General features: G+C 58.5%; 1 protein-coding gene and 1 long non-coding RNA gene across 2 annotated transcripts; both read right to left on the bottom strand.

Moving 5' to 3' along the window:
- Positions 1–9,993: 9,993 nt before the first annotated feature.
- On the bottom strand, positions 9,994–14,221 carry LOC138062569 (maestro heat-like repeat-containing protein family member 7). Its single transcript, XM_068921341.1, has 7 exons — positions 13,650–14,221; positions 12,979–13,155; positions 12,255–12,380; positions 11,957–12,058; positions 11,465–11,567; positions 11,174–11,233; positions 9,994–10,865 (listed from the first exon to the last, which is right to left on the bottom strand). The coding sequence occupies exons 1-7, from the start codon at positions 13,758–13,760 to the stop codon at positions 10,699–10,701; spliced, it is 846 nt and encodes a 281-aa protein (XP_068777442.1). The 5' UTR covers positions 13,761–14,221; the 3' UTR covers positions 9,994–10,698.
- Positions 14,222–15,997: 1,776 nt separating this feature from the next.
- LOC138062659 (uncharacterized) lies at positions 15,998–18,139 on the bottom strand. The gene is made up of 3 exons (XR_011136569.1): positions 18,030–18,139; positions 16,861–16,970; positions 15,998–16,263 (listed from the first exon to the last, which is right to left on the bottom strand). It is a non-coding gene; the product is annotated as an uncharacterized lncRNA (long non-coding RNA).
- Positions 18,140–22,274: the final 4,135 nt, after the last annotated feature.

The following is a 22,274-nucleotide window of genomic DNA, read 5'->3' as shown; positions in this document are numbered from 1 at the left end:
TCCCTGCTCTAGACTCTCTCCTTGCTTTGGTAGGGAACCAGACAGGGGGTTTACTGGGCCCCTTCATCTTTTCCTCTTGAGCGTAAGAAACAGGCTGCTTGTTCTGCTCATGCTCAGTTTTGCAGCCTGCACACTCCTGGCTCTGGGGGTTCCTCCTAGGCAGTCCTCTCTAGGGTTTTACTAATTGACTCTTCTTTACAGCGCTCCCTGTCTTGAAATGAGCTAGGTACAGCCAAGCTCTGGTTGCTTCCCACTCTGCTAGTCTCATGTTAAGCCCAGCTGCGCTCACCACCCCAGAGTGACTCTCCCCACTACCTCTCCAACTAGAGCCTGTGCAACCATCCAGACCAAGGCCACCACTGTATTTTCTCACTGCTTCCCCGACCACCTGGTGGAGGAAGTAGCCCTTTACAAGCAGGACACACACCACCTCTGAAGGCATCGGCTCCTGACAGGGCCTCTCGCCTACTAGCCAAGCATCACAGGACGTCAGTGCTGCCTCCGGGCCTCCTCCCCTCCGGCCTGCACAAGCCCTTTGCATTAGGCAGCCCACCTGGGACCTCAGCCAGCCCTGCCAGGCCCTGGTCAGGCTCTCCCCCTCCTCCTCAGCCCAGGACGAAGGCCAGCGCACAAAAGCCTGCCGCCTGCCCTGTCTGCTGGCAAAGGGCAGAGAGGCACGCCTGCCTCTGCTTCACCCAGCACCTACAACTGCGTCACCACTGAGCAATGCGCCCATACGCCCCTGTGGCTCTCCCTTCACCTGCAGGTCAGGCATGGCTAGCAGCCCACAGGCTTTGTCTCCCTTGGCCAGGGCAGTTGCAAGCAGTTCAGGATCTAATGACAAGGTCTTTTTCCTCTGCATCTCCAAGAGCCCCTGCCCTAAGTACCTTCTCCCAAAACTCCCCCACACCAGCTGACCATCTGCAGTGCAGCCTCTCTCCAACACCCCCAGAACATCAGGCAACGGTTCACCTTCAGGATTTTAACCCACAAAAGACTCCAGGCTCTCACCCACACATTCCCCTCCAGGCTGCAGGCTCCCCGGGGGCCGGGACCAGCTCCCCAGCAGCCACAGCCCCTCCCTAGTCCCATCCCCCACGGTCCAGTGCAGACTGCCCAGGCCAGGCCAGCTCCTCCTTCGCCTCCACCACATCCACCCTGGGAGCTGCTCCCCAAGGCCGTGGGGAAAGTGGAAAGGTTCACAGGGAAACGAGCAGCCCAACCTCAGCTCTCCCCACCTCACCTCCATCATCCCCTGCCCCAACAGCCCCCTCTTGCAGGCCTGCCTCCCCTCCCACCCACCCTGCAGGCCTCCCCCACACCAGCCCCAGGCCTACCTGCCCGAGCTGGCCGGCCCTGCTGCGCACCCGGCCCCTTCTCCCCTGGCCAACGCCGGGGAGGCGATGGGCCTCCGCCTTCCCTCCTCCACGCCTGGGCATCCTGAGCAGCGCACACCGATAGCCACCGACCGTGGGGAGAACCGCTCTGGCACAGAGATCCAACGGCCGGAGCCCCGGGTGCATCTGTGTTCCCATGGCGATAACGGTCCCTCGGGATGGAAGCGGAAGGGGGAGCAGAAGGGGGCCGCCCCGGGGGCTGGGGGAGATGGCCCTGCTGGACTCACCCCAGCACTGCCCGCCCCGCCTGCAGGCACCAACCCTGGCGGCAGCCAGCACTTGCTGGGAGGGCGTTCACATCTCCCCCTTGTTTCCCCGCTGCTCTCCCAAACATGTTTTCTTTTGGGTGCAGCAGTTTGGCCCTGAGATTTGCAGGAGGACAGGGGTGCCCCCAGTGCTGCCCTCATGCTCAGACAGCAGGAGGCTGGGCTACAACGGGGCCCATCTTTCCCTTTCCCCACCAAAGCCCCCGGGCTGGGACCTCACCTGGGCACGTGTTGGCGCTCCCCAACCAGCCTGGGTTACTGATACTGTGCACTGGAGCCAGAGCTTTAGGGGCACCGTGCAAGGCAGCTGGACGCTTGGTGCTGCCCGTGCAGGCAGGCCCCTCTGCGCTGCTCCCACGGGGCCTCCTGGGCAGCAGCTCTGCGCTCAAGCCCAGAGGCGGCAAAACAAGGCAGAGCCCCAGCGCTGAGCCTGGCCACAGCTGGTCTCTGCTGGCCCCTCTCCTCAGCCCTGGCCCTCGGCTGTGCAGCAGCACAGTGCTGCCCCTCAGGCTCCTGCAGGGGCTGGGGACCCCCTGCCGCGGGCCAGGCCCCGGCTGCTGGAGCCAGCCCGCGGCCAGAGCTGGTCGGTGCCTCCCGGCCGGCAGGCAGGGCCCTGGGCCAGCACGGCCACAGCCAAGGCCCGGCCCTGCCGGCCACAGCGGGAGGGCTGCCGAGCCCCGGGACGGCCACGGGGCCGGGGCAGAGGGCGCGAGAGGACGCTGCCCTGCCCTGGGCGCAGCAGGACGCTGCCGCCGGCTCCGGCACCCCGGCCGTCCCCAGGGCCCCCAGGCCGGCGCCAGGGCCGGCGTCAGCACAGGCCCCGGGGCTGCTCCCCGGCACCCGGCCCGGCCCCCGGGTGCAGGGCACCCAGGAGCCCCGGCCCCTGCGGCAGAGCCCAGCCCCTGCCGGCAGCCGCCCGGCCCCGCGGCCCCGCACTGCCCGGGCACTAGGGGCCCCCGGGCTGCCCCCAGGCCCTGCCACGACCCGCCCTCCCGCCACAACATGGCGCCCCAGCGGGGAACTGCCCAGGCCTCACATGGCCCAAGGGTTGCCACAGCAACGCCCCAGTGCTGCCCTCCTGGTGGCTGAGGAGAGCAGGAGGGCGGGGCTGGGTGTGATGGATGGCTCTGCCAGCCAATCCGAGTCCAGCACGGGGGAGGGGAGGGAGCGGTGGGGCCTGGTGTGGGGGAGAGAAGAGGGAGGAGAGAGAGGGAGCGAGGGGGGCGAGAGGGGAAAAGGGTGCAAGAGAGAAGGGGAAGAGGTGAGGGAGAGCAGCAGGAGAGAGGGAGCGGGAGGGAGAGCGGGTGCGAGCGGGTCGGGGGGGCGGCAGGTGCGTGGAAATGCCGGCGGGTGCCCTGGCGCTGGGGCGGGGGCAGCGGGGCTGGCGGCGGGGCTGCTTTGGCCCAGGAGCTGCCGACGGGGCTGGTGGGGCTGTGACCACGGGACAGAGCGGCCTGGGCCAGAGGGGAGCTGGCCACCAGTGCGACGGGCCACCCTGCCCCGGCCCCGTCCGCCGGGGCGGCTCACTGGGGTGTTGGGTGCAAGAAACTTTGCCCCTGTGGCAGCTCTGAGACCCATTGGAAAGCGTTTCCCTGAGCTGCTGCTGCCCCCGCAGCCCCCAGGTGCTGCCCAGAGCTGCGTTTGGGAGCTCCTGGGCAAAGGCTGACCAGGTGGCTGGTGTGCTCGCGAGGTGCCCTTCCCCATGTTCTCTTTTGTTTGGAAAATTGCATTTTGGCATGGCTCTGAGAGAGGCTGTCCCCATACGTCACGCCGTGCCCCAGCCATTGTTCTTGCTCCATGCCTCTTGCTTTGCCCTGAGAGCTGGGACCCTGGAAGCAGCCTGCAGGGTGTTTCCAGAACAGCTCTGTAGGTGTAAGCAGTTTTGGTTTTGGTGGGACAGGAGGCCCTGCTGCCTTCAGTTTCATGATCACTGCTCCCACGCAGTCACAGAATCACTGAATCACAGAACTGTGGAGGTTGGAGGGGACCTCTGGAGATCATCTAGTCCAACCCCCCTGCTCAAGCAAGGCCATCTCGAGCCCGTTGCCCAGGATTGTGTCCAGATGGCTTTTGAGTATCTCCAGGGAAGGAGACTGCACAGCCTCTCTGGGCAACCTGTGCCAGTGCTCCGTCACCCTCCCAGTCCAGAAGTTTTTCCTCTTGTGCACATGGAACTGCCTGTGGTTCAGTTTGTGCCTGTTGCCTCTTGTCCTGTCGCTGGGCACCACGGAGAAGAGTCTGGCCCCATCCCCTCGACACCCTCCCTTCAGAGACTTGTACACATTGATGAGATCCCTTCTCAGTCTTCTCTTCTCCAGGCTCCACAGGCCCAGCTCTCTCAGCCTTTCTTCAGAGGACAGATGCTCCGGGTGGCCCCTCATCATCTTTGTGGCCCTCCGCTGGACTCTCTCCAGTAGCGCCATGTCTCTCTTGTCCTGGGGAGCCCAGAATTGGACACAGAGCTCCAGGTGAGGCCTCCCCAGGGCTGAGGAGAGGGGGAGCAGCTTGGTCATGGTGAACCCTGTTACCAAGAGGCAAGGACACCATGTGTGCACTTCAGACTAGAGACATGCTGGCATAGATAGCAGGGGGCAGTGCAATGGTGAAATGGGGTTCCCACCCACAGAGCAAACCCTGCAGAGCCCAGGGCCAGCAGGAACCAGAGGTGGGCTGTGCAGGAATGGCAGGAGAGGGCTTTGCTGAGCAAATGACCTCTGCAGCACCTTGGTGCCTGTGACAGACTTGAAGTGGTCTCTGGGAAGGCCAAGGTGTGCCTGAGGAAGTCCCTGGGCCTGGACAGCCTGCAAGCCAGCTGCCCTGTGGATGTCCCTGATGATATCAGGGATGCCCTGCACAGTCCCTGATGATATCATCTGGGGCTGAGAAGAGGTTCAGGGGAAGGAAAGCTGGAAGATTTATTTACGAGTGCAGGGACATGAGTGGAGAGCTTGGTGTGCTGTGCTTCGCATTGATGAAGCACACTTGGCTGTAGATGGGGTGGACTTGGCCTAAAGGCAGAGGTGGGATTAAGTTGTTTGGGCCCAGGTAGGAAATCTGAGATGCCCTGGGCACTTCCCCAGCAGCCACTCCAAAAGGGCATGGTTTTTCTGTAGGTCCCACGCTGTATCTGCTCGAAACATGTGGTTGTGCTGGACACCCTAGACATTCAACATGGCCCCTTCCAGCCTCTTTTTAGGTCTTAAGGCAAGAGTCTGCACTGAATTCCATTAGCTGTTTGCACTGTAGGGATCTGCATGTGCCTCAGCTTCATAGTAAGTGGCGAGAGCTCTCGTAGTAGTAGGCATTGAGGGTCATTTCAGATGAGCACCTGGCCCCCACTTGATGCTCTAGAAGGATGTGGTCTCACAGTTGCTCCATCAGAGCAAGCAGGCACTGGCACATGCCTTGGACCACCTCTGTCTCTTCTCACGTCACTAGGTGCTTGTGTGCGGGTGACTGAGACCCACTGCAGGTCCTGCCATGCAGCTTTGTCCGTGACCCTGAGGTGCCCAAGTCCCTCTCTCTAACTTCTGGGGCTCTGGGCAATGCAGTGTCAGGGCTTGGAATGAGCCAAGCTGGGCTGCAAGCTGCTCTCCAGAAGGCCACAGGTCTCCCATTGCATCTCTGCATCATCTAGGAACGTCATGGAGAAGCCACCTAGGTATTAAGGCCATGAAAATGCTGCTGGGCAGCAGGTTGTGGGCAGCTGAAATGAGCCCGATGTCTTCCTGGCTAGAAGGGGAACGTTGAGACCCACCTCAGATGCTCGGAGAAAGGCTGGTGAGTGTGTTGATCTGCACTTTGGAAGGGGATTCCTCTGCTCTCAGCAGTGTCATTCCTCTTTAGGGCAACATGGGTGCAATTGTCCTCCACCTCAGAGGTGTGAGCACAGGGCAGCTGGGAACAAGACAGATGGACAGGCCAGCTCTCCTCACCCTGCACTAAAGCCAGAGTGAATCCTTTTGCCTCTCAGGAATCCCAGCTGTTCGCTCTGAGTGCAGGAGCAATGCTGAGGATGTCTATCTCCTCCTGGCAAACTCAGCTGGCACAAACTGGAGCTCAAGCCTTGCAGCTCAATGGCAGTCCTTCCGAGATGCGTGTGTTATAAAGGACCCCAGGCATTCACCACTGAGTCAGAGTCAGACTCTCATACGATCGTTTGTTTCAGCTCGAGCTGGGTGCCTCCAAAGAGGGACCCAGAACAAAGACATTCTGGGCTAATTATACTCCTTCCAGTCTTATTTCCCTGCCTGCCAGTGACAGTCTCTTCCAGTCTTCTTTCCTGAGTTGCTGGTCTCTTTCCTTGTGAATGGTTCGTGCCTACATCCCAGGACGGTTGCTGTGTTCCTGCTTCACAGTGCCGTATCTTATCTGGAGGTTAACCGTGACCTCTGTCCATTGTGTGCTGTATGTTGGAGGGCTGATTCTGGCTGGTTCTGCAGTTGTTGTGCCAACAGTAGCCCACAGGTTTGGTTAAAGTTCAAGCTTAGGCCTGCAGGCTTCGCTACTCCAAGCACTGAGGCTAACTTTAATCAAGGTTATGCCAAGGGAAAGAACAGGAGTTTTCTTACAAATCCCCCATTTGTTTTTCTGGCTGTTTCTTAGTAATGTATCCCTTTTTCAAGACGAGCAGCCAGCCTCCATAATTGTATCTTGTTATGGAAACAGTGTGACCCTAGGTTTCTGAGGAGCAGAGTCTCATGCAGGGAGAACAGGAAAAATAATGATTTATTTAAATGACTGTACAGCATAGTAACAGCTTGAGCTGGCTGCCTCTGGAGAAGGATGCCGAACAAAGAAATTCTGGGGTAATTAGACCCCTTACAGTTTTATTTTCCCACCTGCCAGTGAAGGTCTCCTCCAATCTTCTTTACTGAGATGGTGGTCTCTCCCCTTCTCATTGGTGTCTCTCTCCTTCTGACAGCTCCTGGCCTACAGCCCAGGCTGGATGCCATGTCCTTGTTTCTCCCAGGCCCTTATCTTCTCCAAGGTCAACCCCAACCCACGTGCATCTCATCTTGTCTCCTGCAGTCTACTTTGTAGCCTCATTAGCTAGTTTTGTATCTTTGTCAGCTAGTTGTAACTGGTTTTGCAGTTACAACATTGGCAATGTCACAGCCTTAGCAGTGATTCTGGAGTTCCTGGACAGTTCAGCCTTGAGGCCTGCAGGCTTCATCCTCAGGAGAGTTCAAATGGCTGTCCTGAGCGACATCTATTTATACTACATCCATGATTTGTACCATTAGCCAAATCAGGTGTCATCTAGCCACAGTGTGTCATATTGGAAGTCACGTACCTTTTAAATTTTAGGAGGAAGTTTCTCGTTTGCTCCCCAGCGAGGACTTCTCACCCGGGCTTTTTGCTAGTGACTTTACCACTAGTCGTTTGTACGTGCCGAGGTCATGGTCAATCACTTGGGAAAGCGGAGGGTGAAGGTCCTGCCACCTTCCCCCCCACCTCCCCCCCAACTAGAGTCAAACCATCCACCTCACAAAGTGGCCGTACAGCTGCCTCTTGCCTTCGTGGTATAAATAGACCTCAGTGTCTACTGATCAGCATATATTAATTCAGTATGTAACAGCAGGGCTTGTGTCTTTCGCAATAACTACCACACACAGAGGTGTAAGAGGATTATGAGCAGTAAAGAGAACAATGTTGATGCTAGCAATATCACTACCGGGTGAAGCATAAGGTTAAAAATTCCTGTTGCTGTTAGTGACCATTCAGAAAGAGTTCCTCACTAATGATGTTCTTTTGATTTTTCTTTTGTACTGGTTTAGTGTAGAATTGGACTGCAGCTGCTGTTGAGATGTAATAGGAGCTGAGTAATTCCAGTTGCATCCCAGGATTCCAGGAAAGTTACGGATACAAATCTTTGGGTGATTGCTTGCATCTACAGCAATAGTATTTATGATTATAAAATGACAAAGGGTTCTCATACAAACACATCAGACAAGGCAATCGAGTTAAATTACAAATCAATGTTTCAGAAAACCAAACAGAGAGAAGCAAAAGCTTTATCATTATGCCACAAATCACAAGTCACTTGAAAAGGCGCCAAGGTGTTGCTGGGTTGTTAAGAAAGCCTTTCTGCACTGATTTGGTTTGGAGACTCAAGAACTGAGATGCAGCTGTGCTTTTGCAGCCAGGCACTAATTCATTAAGCGCAAAGTATAGGCATTCCTCTTTTTCGATTGTAATCCCGTTCCCAATAGTGCATTAAGACAAACAAGAAGTTATGTTAGCATTTTTAGTTATTGAAGGCAGAACACTGAAGGAGATAAGCCAGCCTTAACTAGCATAATCCTTCTGTTAAGCAAACATGAAGATGGTACTGCTCTTTTGGAAGTTTGTCTGCACCTCTTGAAAAAGCAGGTATCTCCCTAAGAGACAGCATCTCGAAGATGTACACAATATGCTAAACATTTCTCTCTCCTCAGAGTTTTTGGATTCCCCTGTCTCTAGTCATTGTGAATACTGTCCACCCTCCCGAGCTGATCCGCTTCCCTGGGGGCTCCTTACTCCTGGGGACCTTCTTGGACAGAGGGGACCTTCTCTCTGCCTACGTCCTACATTTCCACAGAAATAACATTCCGGTCCCTCACTGTCTCCCCATCTTCTCCTGTCTCCTTCTTGTCCTTGCCCTTGGCATTGTCCTAGCCTTCCTCGGCCTCCTCTGTCTCTTCTTCTACCCCTTCCTCTAATTTGCAAGTTCCGTCCTGAAGCTGCTGCTAAGAGATTAGCCTCTTCTTGTTTTTCCTTTTTCCGTTCCTTTGCTTGCTTCACTTTCTGTTTCTCCTCTCTCCCGTCATAGACCAATACTGCTACACTTGAAATCCTTTGTGAAGTTTGCCTTGCCACCCTGGCATGTGCTCCTTCAACTATTTCGGGCTCTCCGGAGTGGCCTGATGGACAAAGACACTAATGGCTAGTGCATCATTCCAGTTCTGGAAAGTCATTCCCCCATAGTTCAACAAGGCTTGCCCTAGTCGTCCCCAAAAATCCCTGGCCTCTTTGTCCAAGCTCTGTCTACGCTCCTGCACTCTAGTCCAATCCACTCCTAATTTCCTACATGCTCTAATAGCTTCTACCAAGTTCCGGAGTCCTGTCTGGCAAGTGACTCTGTCCCCTGCGTTACTGTAATCCCAATTTGGATCGTTTGCTGGCTAACGATTTCTGTTTCCCCCAGTCTGTTGTACAAACTTTGCCTCTTTATTAACTATTTTATCTCGCTCGTTTGGTCAGAACAACTCTCTCAAGAGTACTTGGGTGTCCCGCCAGTTTGGATTATACCCAGTGCATATATATTAGAAAACAGCTGAGCGCTCCTTTCCGCATCCTCCCTCAACCTGGCCATTTTGCTTGCCCACAATGCTCAATCACTCGGACTCCAGGGCTGGCTAGTGAATACATGCAGTACCACGTGAGGGGGGTTAGCTCCCCCCGCAGCACTCGGTTGTAATGCTGCTGCAGTAGGTAAAACATTAGAAACCATAGGATGGAGTCCTGCCACGGGAGGAGGGGAAGTCTGAGTAAGGCAAGGAGAGGGACAGATAGACAGATCTTCAGGAGGCACCACCGGAGGAGTGTAAGGCGGAGCAGTAGCTCCTGGGGAGTTATTTGGGACACCTATATCTGCTGCAGCAAGAGTAGTTTTACACAGGGTGCCATTTGTCCTCCTTGGATATCACCGGTCCCGTGCTCAGTTATTCCACACATACCAATAATCCATTCAGTGAGGATTTTCATCTTCCAATATACGTCATAGCATAGCGAATTTCGTAGAGTCGAAGGCTCCTTCTTTGGGTTAACCCCCACATTAATTGTCAGATGGACAATCATCCTGACATCAAGTGACAGCTAGCTTTTTGCATAACTTTACTGTACTGCCTTTTGTCTTCTTTTTTCCTTTTCCTTTTCTAATTTTGGACGTTTGGAGCCAAGAGGGTCTAATGGTGATTGGCTACACTCCCATCTGGGGTGCCAAAGTGCTGTGGAAACACTTTGACCCTAGGTGTCCGAGGAGCAGAGCCTCACGCACATCTAGCAGCAAAATTTGATTTATGTAACTGATGCTGCAGCATAGTAACTGCTGGAGCTGGGTGCCTCCAGGGAGGGACCCTGAACAAAGAAATCCTGGCGTAATTAGACCCCTTACAGTTTTATTTCCCACCTGCCAGGGAAGGTCTCCCCCAATCCTCTTTACTGAGTCTTCTTTACTCTCCTTCTGGTTGGTGTCGCTCTCGTTCTGCTTGGTCTTGGCCTTCAGCCCTGGCTCGTTGCCATGTCCTTGTTCCCCACAGTCCCTTATCTCCTCAGAGGTCAACCCCAACCCACGTGCATCCCATCTTGTCTCCTGCAGTCTACTTCGTAGCCTCATGAGCTAGGTGTGTATCTTTATTAGCTGCTTTTAATGGGTTTGGCAGTTACATCCTCAGCAATGATTCTGGAGTTCATGGACGGTTCGGCCTTGAGGCCAGCATGCGCAGGGTAGGCAGTGGTGATAGAAACAGAGCTGCATGTCATACCCCAGCTCTGCCCTTCCACCTGAGATGCAAGCCCTGAAGACAGCAGGGGCCTGCTCTTGCCCTGGGGTGACTGGAGAGGGCAGGGGAGGCCAAAGCTTTTCTCCCACTTTCCCTTGGCTATTGTAGGCCAGTAGAGCAGTTGACGCTTTGCAGCAAAACCAAAGTGTGTCAGGCTGCTCTATGCTGGCCTGGGATATTGGAACGAGTGGACACCCCGTCCCACCCAGGACAAGCCAGATTCTTGCAGGCAGCAACTTTTGCCCCTTGCCTTTGGCTCCCTAAAAAAAGAACACTCACTCTGGCTGAGGAAACGGGGCTGTATCTTTGCGGGAAGTACAACAAAGCCATGAAGTGGTAGCACAACAGGGGCTGTGCTTGAGGAGTCGAGCTGTCCTGTGGTGGCGGGAGATGCCAGCAATGAGCCAGACCTTCCAGCACACTTGCGTGTGTCCGTGCTGTGCAGCACCATGGCATTGGCACAGCTGCGTCAGCTCTGCTCAAACGGAGTCACCTCCTGGCGGGAGGGTGCCACCTCACCCATGCTCTCTGGAGCCAGGGACACAGTGCTCCGAGGTGGAATCTTGATGCTCTCCTTGGCACCCTCAGGTTCATGATGGTCTGTGACACCAGGCAACGGACTAAAGGTTCAGCATCATTTTCCAGGGGCTGGAGGGCTGCGAGAGAAAGGCACCGAGCTGAGAACAGACTCCCACCTTTGCAGAGATCCCAGGAATCCCCCGCCAGGCAGGGCCAGCCCCACTCAGCTCTTCCCATGGGGAGGAGGCAGCAGGTAGGACAAATGGATCAGCTGGCACTTGCCGGTTGGCCAAGCCCCAGATGCCCCCCAAATACCCCCTGCTCTCCCCCACATACGGACACAGAGCCTTCCTCGCCTGGGGCAGGCCAGTGAACTGGAGCTCACTTCCCAGCCTCCTCCCTCCTCCCTGCCAGGGCTGCCTGACACAGCGCTGCTCTCACTCACCAGTGCACATCTCCTGCACCTTCTCCTTTCTCCGCTTCTTCACTTGCTGCCCGATGAGCCCTAGGCAAACACCTCCGCTCACCCCTCATACTCCTCACCAAGCCCCGAGCAGCACAGCTCCCATCTGGCCTTGCCAGCTTGGCCATGAAGCCTCCTCCCCTTGAGCAAGGCTGGCCCCAGCCCCGTCCCCAGGGTCCCCAGGGTGCAGGACCCAGGGACGGTGGGAGGGACTGAAGACCCTCCTGTGTGCCCGTCTGGGTGGGCAGGCATGGCCCTGGGCTTGTGGCTCACCAATGAACCTCACAGCTGCCTCCCGCAAGGATGCGTCCGGGTTCTCCAGGTATGGCAGGCTCAGGCACAGGTGTTGCTCTGCTCTGCTCCTGTCCCTCAGCAGCTGCAGACAGCACAAGGACAGGGGGTTGGCACCGAGCCTCCCCAGAAGGCCAGGCCTGTCCCTCCTCCCTGCTCCGGCCTCCTCTTCCTTCCTGTTCACGCCTCCCAGCTAGAAGCTGGCTGGTAGCCAGGTTCAGAGGGAGCAGAGGGCAGAGCGGGGCCTGTGGGTGCTGAGATCCCCGCCATGCTTCTGCCAAGGCCCAGCCAGGCCAGGGGCCCCTTCAGCACCCCAGCGGGCACTTAGAGCAGAGGGCCCTGCAGCACAGCCCAGCACAGCGGGGGCTCTGGGCTGCAGCAGTGCGTGAGGGGCACAGTTGTGCACCCTGCACACTGGCCATGGTGGCAGGCCTCGTCCCGCCGGGGCCCCGGGGGCTTTGGCCACGTCCTTACCACGTACTCCCCGATCTTCCACGTCTCCGCTCTTCTGGCCAGCTGCTTGAGCTCCTCCCACTTCAGGAACTGTGCAGCACTGACCAGGGCTTCCTGAGAGGCCTGCAGAGCAACAGAGACCAAGAGATGCCACCGCAGCCACAGCACACAGGAAGCTGCACCTCATGCTGCCATGCGTTCCAAGGCACACTTGGCAGCAGCCCTTGCCTTGCTGCTCACCTCCACCCACGGCATGTCAGCATTGCTTCCCCAAAACACTGCTCCCTACCTGGGCCACTCTCTGCACCTTGTCACTCACGTGGAGGAAGAGCGGCACCAGGCTCCTCTGTGCATGCTGCTTCAGGTTCCGTTTGTTCTTCCCCACCACAATCTCCAGCAGGTCTTTGAAGAGGAGCATGGAGAGCTCTCGCACTCTGCTGTCTTCCTGCGGGCAGGGAGGAGAGGAGGGGAGGCCTCAGCAACGACTCCAGGAATGGGGCCCGACAAGAGCGTTTGCTGTTGTAAGGCCTCGTCCTCTCTGGGCACAACTGTCCCCCAGCCCGGCCAGAGGTCGGAGCTGAGGACAAGCCTCTGCTGAGGCAGCCTGGACAATGAGGGTTGTCGGCGGCAGCAGCACGACAAGCTTCCCTGGGCTCTGTCTCCCTCTCCCTCTGGAGGGAGCTTCTTGGATTTCCCGAGGGCTCCATCAGGGCCCCCGCACAGAAAAGGACAGAAAGGGACAGCCCCGGGGCACAGCCTCTCCCTCACTCTCTAGCCTGCTCCTGCTTCTCTGCTCATCACTGCCCCAGGCCACGGCCGAGAGCAGACAGGGGGCTGGTTTGCTCTACTCCCACAGCCCAGGACACCAAGGCCAGCACAGGCCATGGGCTGAGAACCACAGGGCAAAAGGTTTCCTGACACACAGCAGGGCCTGTGCGGGGACGCGCCAACAGGCACATATGCAGAGGGGCACACAGCACCCAGACCACGCATACGGACCCCCGGACACACCAGCAGAGCCCCGGCTCTCCCACCAGCCTTACGTCATCAAAGCGTGGCAGAAGCTTCTTGGCCAGCTGCAGAACAATCGGGTTGGAGCCCTTCTGTTCCAGGTAGCTGAGGATGTTTCTCAGCAGCATCAGGCTTCCCACACACACTTCCCTGCAAGCATGCTGCAGCCACTCCATGCTGTCTGGGAGCAGGCTCTGCATTCTCCTTTTCTGTGGGAAACACACAACTTTCTTTGTGGGAAGCAAGGACAGACCCCCCCCCACCCAAAAGTGCTCTGTGTGCTCTTTTCCCATCAGGGCTCAGTGGCCAGGGCCAGGGCTCTGCACACACACAGGCCTTGGGCACAGAGGCTGCAGTGCAGGGCACAGATCTCCAAGGGGGCCCTCAGCAGGCACTGGCCTCTGTAAGGACAAAAGCTGCTGCCTCAAGGCCCAGGAGCACCTGGCTGCGTTTGCCCGGCCCTGTGCTCCAGCTCATTGTCCCTCTCCCGGATCTTCCCAGTGGGCATTGGTGCCTTTCTCCTTGTGCAGCACGGCCAAGGGCCTGGCATGACACTTGGGGCAGATGAATGGGGCAGCGGAGACTTGGGAGCAGCTACCGCACCTCCGGATTGCCAGCAAAGTCCAAGCCACTCTCTGACCCAGTGTCTCCTGTCAAGCCCCAGGCTGCCAGCACGGCTTCACCCGCCTGCCCCCCTCCTCACCATCTTGGGTCTCTTCAACAGAGTCACGAGGCCTCTGAACGCCAGTCTGCACATCTCCAGGCTCTCACTCTGCACATAACTCTGGACGAGTGGCAGGACCTCCTCATCCATGTCAGCAAGGTCAGGGCATTCCAGCAGCTGAAATGCACTCAGCACTGAAAGACTGGCAGAGCCGGCAGGACTGCCTGCAGCGTGCAGCTCTCCATCCCACCCACCATCCAGGGCAAGGGCACCAGGCCCTCACAAAGCTCAGCCCAAACACAGCAGGCATTGTGCAGACACCCCTGGGCCCTGCTCCCAGCCCTGCACCTCATGGCACGCTGCACACACCGCTCGCCTCCTCCTCCCGTCCCCTGAACCCTCTGCAGCCTCTTGTTCTCATCCCTTGGAGGAGCAATTGAACACACAGAGAACTGCCACAAAGGAGGCACAAAATACAAGTGCTTACGAGTGGTCGCCCAGCAGAAACGAGCCAAGGCTGGGGCTACTAACAGGAGCGTATGCATTGCCCCAGCTCCATTCACCAGCATCACCCCACACGCATGTGCACAAGCGAGCTACAGCATTTAGAGGCCCCTCCAGAGAGGCACCGCTTGCCATGAGGCCCACCTCGACAAAGAAAGCCATGACGGGCAGCTGATGAAACTGGTCCTCCCTCCTCAGCAGCCTTGCCAGCTGGTGGAAGATCCAGCAACGCAGGTGACTGGGAGCCCCCCTCATCGCTCTGTCAGAGGCAAGAAGGCAGTGCTGGGCCTCAGGTGAGCAGGCAAACCTCCTCTGGCATCTCTCTGCCCTCTCGAGCCATGTCCCTCCAGCACAGGGCAAGGCAGGCCAAGGCAGTGCTTGGCACGCAGCTCCTGCAGCCAGCGGCATTTCATCATGGAGCACTGCTCTTGCCCTACCACACCTTGCCATTAGAAAGCCAGCGTCAGTCATCATTACGTTCCTTTTGGTGGGAGACCGGAGAAACAGCCTTCCTGCCCAGGCGGCATGGCCTGCCCACACATCCCCGCTCCTGCCCGCTTTGGATTCCTGTGCCCCTGGGCCCTCCCCATGTTCTCCTGTGCCTCTTGCACCTTTCCTGGGGCTCTGCCCTCGGGGGCACTGCAGGCACACCGTCCCCAGTGCTCTCGGTCATGTGAGCCCAGGCCCCACAGGACGGCACTCCAGGCCTTTGGGAGGGGACCACTCCTGCACGCGACCCTCTCCCACAGCTCCTAACACCACCTGCTCCCCCAGCAGCTCTCCAAGCTGGGCAGCATGGCAGCTCCCAGGGCCCTTCTGCTGGGCGAGCCCTTGCCACAAGGGCTGAGGCTGCAGCCCCTTTCTTGGAGAACTGGCGCTCCCCCTCCCCCAACAAGAAGCACAAGGGGTGGCACACCCCACATCCAGGGAAGAGGTGCTGGGCCACAGCAGGCCGGAAAGGGCTCAACCTGGCCAGCACCACCACTCCCTTCTGGGAGGTGTCCGCATGCAGAAATAGGTCCCAGCCACCCTTCCTCTCAACAGCCACGGCTATGGTCTCATAGTGAGCACAGCGCAGCAGACTTTTCATGGCCTGCACGGCGCACCTGCATGCACAGCAAAGCCCAGGTCATACTGGCAGCCTGGCCCTGCCTCCAGGTGCAGCGCAGAGACAGGGCCACCGGGATCGAGCACCTGACGTGGCTGGTGGGACGGGACTCATCCCCTTGGCATTCCCTCAAAAACATATTTGCTTCCTGGTGGCTGAACTCTGCTGTGAAGACCATCTGCAAGAGCAGCGCCAGGAAGAGCTGGGGGAAAAACGCCTTCACCGCCTCTGGGCAGACGGGCTCCCGGACGATCTCACACAGTGCCCTCGTTGCCTGCAGAAAACACCCAGACACACCTCGCACTCCCGAGCAGCCCCTGGCATGCTTCCACAGCCCTCGAGGTGGGAGGCTCGGGCACAGCCTTGGAGCATGGGAAATGCAGATGGAGGCCTCAGCCTGGCTGCCTGACCAGGGCCAGCACCCGCAGGCTCTTTGGCCTCAGCTCCTGGTTGTACACAGTGAGCCTTCCTGCCTCAGCATGACCATCACCTCGGCAGGCTTCGTGTAGCGTGCACGCTCTGCCAGGCTCCCTGTCCCAGGCCGTGCTGCCTGCCCAGGTTTTGCAGGAGCCCTACTCCTGCCCCTCACCTTGCCCCGAACCTTACCCTGGCTTTCCAGCCTGCTGAGCAAGGTCGGCGGATGCAGGGACAGGGTATGCAGGATGGACATTTCCTGGGCATGGCCAGCCTGGCTGTTTGTGTGCAGAGAGGCCAGGCAGCACTTGGCAGCCCTGTGCGCTGGCGCAGTCAGAGGCCTGGCACTGGGCATGTTGTATCCATGGGCCCAGGAGAGGTCCCTGCTTGGGGACACTCCGGCAGGGGAGAGGGCGAGAGGGGGCCTAGAGAGGCAGGCACCAGCCTGGGGGCACGGGAGGCCTCGTCCCCTGACTCATGGCCAGCGGAAGGATGCAGTTGTTGTCCCTGTTGGAGCTGGACTGCTTGTGCAGTGGCCACTCCTCCAGCAAGCTCAGCAGCTCCCGCAGCATGTCCAGCGCAAGCATCGGCTTATCCATCAGCACCTTCCACATGCTCACGGCAGTGCTGCAGGCCAAGAGCGCTCTGTCAGTGGTGCCTCCTTGGCCGCAGCACCGTAGCCTGGGCCAGCCCTGGAGGTCCCCAGCTGTGTGCCAGCCCTGCCCCTGCCCACCCCCTCCTCGCTGAGAGCCCCAAGAGGGTCCTGCCCAGGCAGGCACGACGTGACCAAGCTGAAGCCCCTTGCACCATGGCCCAGGAGAGCCAGGAGCAGGTGCTGTGCTGGGTAGCAGCACCATGGGGCATGTGGCCAGAGGGCCACCAGGGCAAGGCAGGATGCTTGGGAGCAGGCTCACAGTGCACTGGCTCTGCAGGCAACCCTAGCTTGCTGGTGGCCAGCAGGCTGCAGCTGCTGCTGGGACTCTTGGAGCCAAGCCTCTGGCTAGTCCCCGCTCAGCGACAGTGGGAGACACAGCAGTGAGAGCGGGGCTGCTACCACACAGCAACCAGTACTCTAGGTGCCACTCAGAGCTGCTTCCTTCTCCACCACCACCTCCGTACCAACCCCAAGGCCCCCTCAGCCCCACTCATTAGGCATCCCTTTGCTCATCCACGTCTCCTCAGGACCCCATGGCCAACAGTCCCAGCAAGGGAAGTGCTCCTCACCCTCACGATCACGCTGATGTTGCTCGTCCACAAAAGGCAGAGCTCATTGTCGGCTTCCCTCTCCTTCTGGGGCTCCACATACTCTGGATCATCCTGCAACATCGCCCGGCCTGAACAGCAGCAGAAAGACACAGTGGTCAGGAGGAGTCATGGAGAGCTGCAGGTGGCAGACTCATGGCGTCAGAGAGCAACCAGCCTGGCAGAGACAAAGGGCATGCCAGGAATGTATGGGGAGCAAGATTCCCAGGGAGGGTCGGGGCCTATTCCAGGGCAGAGAAGGGCAGTTGCTTCAAAGGGTACTAAAAGCCCCACGGATTTGATTGGACTTTCCAGTGGGAAGCCCGACACAAGCCGTAGCCCCTGAGCAGGGGCTGCTGAGCATTTTCCAGGCCAGTGGTATCCAGGACAGGTACTAACAGCCTGCTCCCCTGCTCCTACATCAGCCGTGCCTCCTGCTCCTTTGCCTCACTGAGCAGAGGGGCCAAGGCAGTGCGATGCCTTCCCCGGCCTTGCCAGCATGGCCGCGTGCAGAAGCACACAGCCCAGCACTGCTTCTCTTACGTCTTCACTGCACAATGAATCTGAAGAGGCAATGGAGAGCATCCAAGGCCCCACACTTGGTCTCCGCATCCTCGTACGCACAGCAAAGGATGAGGCAGCCCACCAGCTGTCCCAGCATTGGCATGGGACAGCAGTGCCTTCCCATAGCAGGCAGGGCTCTCATCCACTCCTCCAAAGGGGTGCCACATCGGCGGAAGGCGGGTGGGACAGGTAGAAGGGCTGACGGGAGGCAGTCACCACCAAAGCCCTGAAGCCAAGACTCTGCCCAGGCATGGATCCCAGGGGAGCCAAAGCTCTCGAGGGCCCTGCAGGCCTTGCCTGCCAAAGCAGCAGCCCAGCACAGGCAGCACTGCCAGGCTGCGGCTCACATCATGCTCCGTGCGCACTGCTCCCCTGCACAGGGCTGGGGGCACAGCTGGCTCCTGCGACAAAGGGACTGCAGAGAAAAGCCCATGGAGAGAGCGCCAAAGAGCTTTGCTTCAGGGCAGAGCCTTGCTCACTGCCTTAACCTGTGCCCACGCTTCCCTCCGAGGGACCCCTGAGCTGCACGGTGCTCTGGGCTGCTGCAAAGGGCCAAAGCGGGGGCTGCACGGTGCTTGGCTCCTTACCTCCAGCGAGGAAGAGTTGGCCAGCAACTTGCTCAGCCTCCCAATCCTCCCCACGGCCCTCTCACGCACAGCTGCTCTCTCCGTCTTGCTGAAGGGCAGCAGCATCTGCAAGGAGAAAGGCTACTGCTCTGCCCGGGGAGCTGACGTCCACTCCAGCAGAAGCAGCTCTGCTAAGCGCCTGCCTGCAGTGATACAGTGCACCAAGGCTTCCTCGGAGCTACAGCCAAGCCTGGAATGGCCTTCCTGCCCCTACAGGCCCCAGCCTGCAAGGCCCACCTTGCCCTCAGGCAGCCAGCCACACCTAAACCCCCTCCCAGCCTCTGCTCCTGTGCCTGCACATGGCCCCGGGTGCCCTCTTCAGGATGGCAGGGCTTTCAGGCCACACCTTCCCTAGGGGTCTGCAGTGGGCTGCCTGGCCTCCGACCTCTTGGCATGGCAGAAGAACCAAGCTTCCAGGCTCGACTCCCCTTGCAGGACACGCAGCTCCCAGTGGGTCTCTGCCCCATTCCGATCTGGCAAGGAAAGCACAAGGCACGGGGAGGCAGGGGGGCAGCAGCACCAGCTGCCATCTGTGCGGTGCCTAGAGAAGAAGGGTGACAGTCCTCGCACTGCTCTGGTGCAAGGAGAGCTTTGGGGGCAGAGGTGGCCCAGGAGTGTTCATGGAGGAAAGAGCCTGCAGCGTGCTGCCTGTACATGGCACTCGGGTGGGGAATGTCCACTCGAGGGTGTCACTTCCCTCTGCTGAGGAACAGGCCCAATGCAGCCCACTCTTTGCAAATGCCACACCTGCAAGATCTTCTGCAGCTCCAGGAGGCTGGAAGTGGCCGACTTGAGCACCAGCACCTCCAACATGCTATCCATGGCATCGAGGGTCCATGGCAAGGAGGACAGGGGGTTGTGGCATTCCTTCCCCACTGCCTCTGACCCACAGCAGACTCAGTTGGACCCCTGCTGCCCAGGGAGGACACCCGCTGCCCTGCACGGGCCAAGCAGAGGCCTCAGGGCAGGAGACCTGCTGTGCACGGACCAGCCCCTGGGCACTGGAAGGGCATGAAGGCAGGAGGGTGGGAAAACAAGTCTGAGATCCTGCCCAGCCTTGGATCTATCTGGCAGTCGCCTCTCAGCACAGCGGAGCCAGGGGCAAGCCCAGAGGGGCTGGCGGGCTCCCTGTAGCTCACCCAGCGCCTACCTTGGAGTAGAGGGACATGTCCACGGTCTCCATGTCTTCTCTTGGAGGAAGCAAGAAGACACTCTTGAAGCAGGCATGGAGGAGGCTGCTCTTTTTGCCCTCCCCAACCGGCTCCACTGCACTGCAAAGAGAAAGAGAGAGAGACAGCAATGCCTCTTGGACACTGGTGCTGGGAGCGGTGCCTGGATTACCTGGGGCCCTCTGCCCTGCTGACAAGCCTGGGCCAGGGGAGAGCAGAAGTGCAGCAGACGGCACCGCCAGCCTCCTCCCACCATGGTGCACACCTCCCGGCCAGGGACGGTGCCATCAGGCACATGCTGTGCGCAGGTCCTGGCCAAACCAGGGGCTCTGCTAGGTACCTCATTGCCGTGATAGCAAGCCTGGCTTGCTGACGCACGGCTGTGCCCAGGCGCTCCAAGGGCTCCTCTTCCAGCAGCACCTGCAGAGCACAACCCGCATTCAGCGCGGCAACTGCCACCACCCAGCACCAGCAGACCCAGGGCCCAGCTGGCCTCGCCCCTGTCCTCACACCCGCTGCCTCTCCCCTCACCTCGATTTGCTCGACCAGCTCGTGTCGGCAGCAGAACACCTCCAGGCCCAGGACAAGGTCTTGGCGCTGCTGCCTCCGCAGAGGCTGCCGATGGACGCTAGAAACTTCAGCTTCTGCGCCTCTTGCTGACAGACGGGGAAGAGAGACGTGGGGGGTGCGAGAGGGGACAGGGAAGGCCAGCAGGACCATTTCCTGCGCTCAGGGGGAATTTCCTGCCTCGCCATTTTGGGCCAGGGCAGCACCAAACTCCTGGGCCGGGGCCGGGGGCGGAGGGGCGGGGCCATGGCAGGGACGGGGCACCAGCCGGGCCCCCCGCGGCGGGACAGGCAGCGCAGCAGGCTGCTGGGGCGCGGCCGTGGCGCAGGGACAGCCCGCCGGGCGGCCATTGGGCGGCCTGCGTGTCGCTCAGGGCTCACCCCGCCCCTCCCGGGCACCCATTCGCTCGCTGCCTCCCCTCGCTCCCCGATTGGCCGGGCAGGGGGCGGGCTCTCCAGCCGGCCGCCCGCGGCAGCTGCTGGCGCCAAGCAGAAGCTGCAGCTCAGCTCTGTGGAGAAAAGGAGGCTGCAGAGAGCCGCTCGCTCTGCCCGCAGCCCCACCGCCTCCGCGCAGCGTCATCCCGCCCGGCACCTGGCCCCTTCTCTGCACGGCACAGATTATTGGCCTTGCCAGTTCTGCTGGCACCCGGGGCCATGGCAGGGCTCCCAAGTGGGCGGAAAACCACAGGGACGTCGGTCAAAGAGCTGGTGAGCAGCCTGCACTGGTTCAGGCTGGAGCACGTCATACAGCGTAGAAATTACGCCCTCCACTCCTACAAGTAGGAGGATGTTGGCCCGTTCAGCTGGCACGGTTGGAGCTGGAGAATGATGCCTGCCCGTTGCCTAAAAGAACTTGTTGTAAAACCTAAAACCTTTTCCCTGTGTTTCACGAAAGCCAGACAGCTAACCTCGTGTGAACTCAAGGAGCAATTTCTCTGGGATGACTGCATGAAAACTGAGGGTTTTTTTCTTTTTTAGGAGAAAAAGCACTCTTTCTTTTCCAAACCCTTGAGTCTGTGTTCTTTGACCTTCATATGTGAGTCTATTTCAGCCTAGTAGGCTCTTTTCACACCTGTAGGTGTTGATGTTGACAAAGGCACCGATGTGCTTTCTAGTGTGGCATGCTAGCACCTATCCCAAGAAGTGGAACTCTCTCTGCTTATTGCGTTGTGGCCAAGCAATACATCCCCACAATGGAAGAAGGTGGAGGGCAGAAGCCTGGCTGTGACTGACCACAGGTGTTGCCAAGAAAGCTGGATGAATCTCAGCACAAAGAGAGCCACAGGCTGGCCTTTGTTTTAAGGCATCCTCTGGACTCCTGCAAACCCCTGAAGGCTGGAAATCCATCCTTCCAGGAGCAGAAACGATGAGCAGTAGAGGGAATGTGCTGCGCAGGTGAGCTGCAGCTGGTGCAGCAAGCACTGCTGGTTTGAAGCGGTGGCTTGCTCCTTTGCCCTTTCCCACAGAAATGCAATCTGATAATGGATGACATTTGTAAGACCAAAGAACTGCAAAGGTGGAGTTCTTCCCATGGAGTCCAGTGGCCTTTCCACCTACCGTGTCGAGCTCAATGCAATGGGGGAGGAGAAAGATGGCATGGATGAGAGAAAGAACAGCAATGCAAGAGTGACTCTTCTCTCTTCGAGTACTTCAAAGTGGGGATTGCATTGGTGGGAAGTCTGAAGTTGGCTAAATAAGGACAGGCAACCTTCTTGGCTCATTGGGAAGTGTTAGAGAAGGACATTGTATCTGACTGAGCTTCAGCTTAGTCTCAGTGCCTAAAGTAGATGAAGGCTGCGGGCCTCAAGGCCGACCTCTATGAACTCGAGAAACATTGCTGGCAATGTCACTGCAAAACCAGTTAAGCCCAGCTACTAAGGCTGCAAACCCAGCTAATGAGGATATAAAATAGGATGCAGGAGACAAGAAGGGATGCACGTGCGTTGTGGTTGACCTTGGAGGCAATAAGGGACTATGCAAGAGAAGGACACGGCAACCAGCGTGGGATGTAGGCCAGGAGCTGTCAGGAGGAGAGAGCCACCAATCAGAAGGGGAGTGACCACCGACTCAGTAAAGAAGACTGGAGGAGACCTTCAGTGGCAGGCAGGGAAATAAGACTGTAAAGGGTCGAATTACCCCAGAATGTCTTTGTCCAGGGTCTCTCTGTGGAGGCAGCCAGCTGGAGCTGTTGTTTTGCTGTACTGCCATTCAAAGAAATAATTAATTTTGCTGCTTTATGTACGTGAGACTCTGCCCCTCGGAAACCTCGGGTGGGGCCATTACTACAAGAGGAAGTCCCCTAGATGAGGGGTTTGTGTCAGTAGCTGCACGAATTCCTTTGAAAACCCTGTCAAAGTCCTGGAGACCCACAGAATGACAGGACGGTTGAGGTTGGAATGGACCTCTGGAGATCATCTAGTCCAACCCCCCTGCTCAAGCAGGGTCCTCTAGAGCCCATTGCCCAGGATCGC

The sequence above is a fragment of the Struthio camelus genome, chromosome 28 (assembly GCF_040807025.1).
Source record: "Struthio camelus isolate bStrCam1 chromosome 28, bStrCam1.hap1, whole genome shotgun sequence".
NCBI lineage: Eukaryota > Metazoa > Chordata > Aves > Struthioniformes > Struthionidae > Struthio > Struthio camelus.
The sequence above is the reverse complement of the archived record's forward strand: the minus strand, read 5'-3'. Positions and strand labels throughout refer to the sequence as shown.

Coding starts and splice junctions, on each gene's coding strand:
- LOC138062569 (XM_068921341.1), bottom strand. CDS start 13,760: ATGGATGAGGAGGTCCTGCCACTCGTCCAGAGTTATGTGCAGAGTGAG. Junction 13,156..13,649: donor TGTTGAAGAGACCCAAGATG/GTGAGGAGGGGG, acceptor TGTTTCCCACAG/AAAAGGAGAATGCAGAGCCT. Junction 10,866..11,173: donor GGTGCAGGAGATGTGCACTG/GTGAGTGAGAGC, acceptor TTTCTCTCGCAG/CCCTCCAGCCCCTGGAAAAT.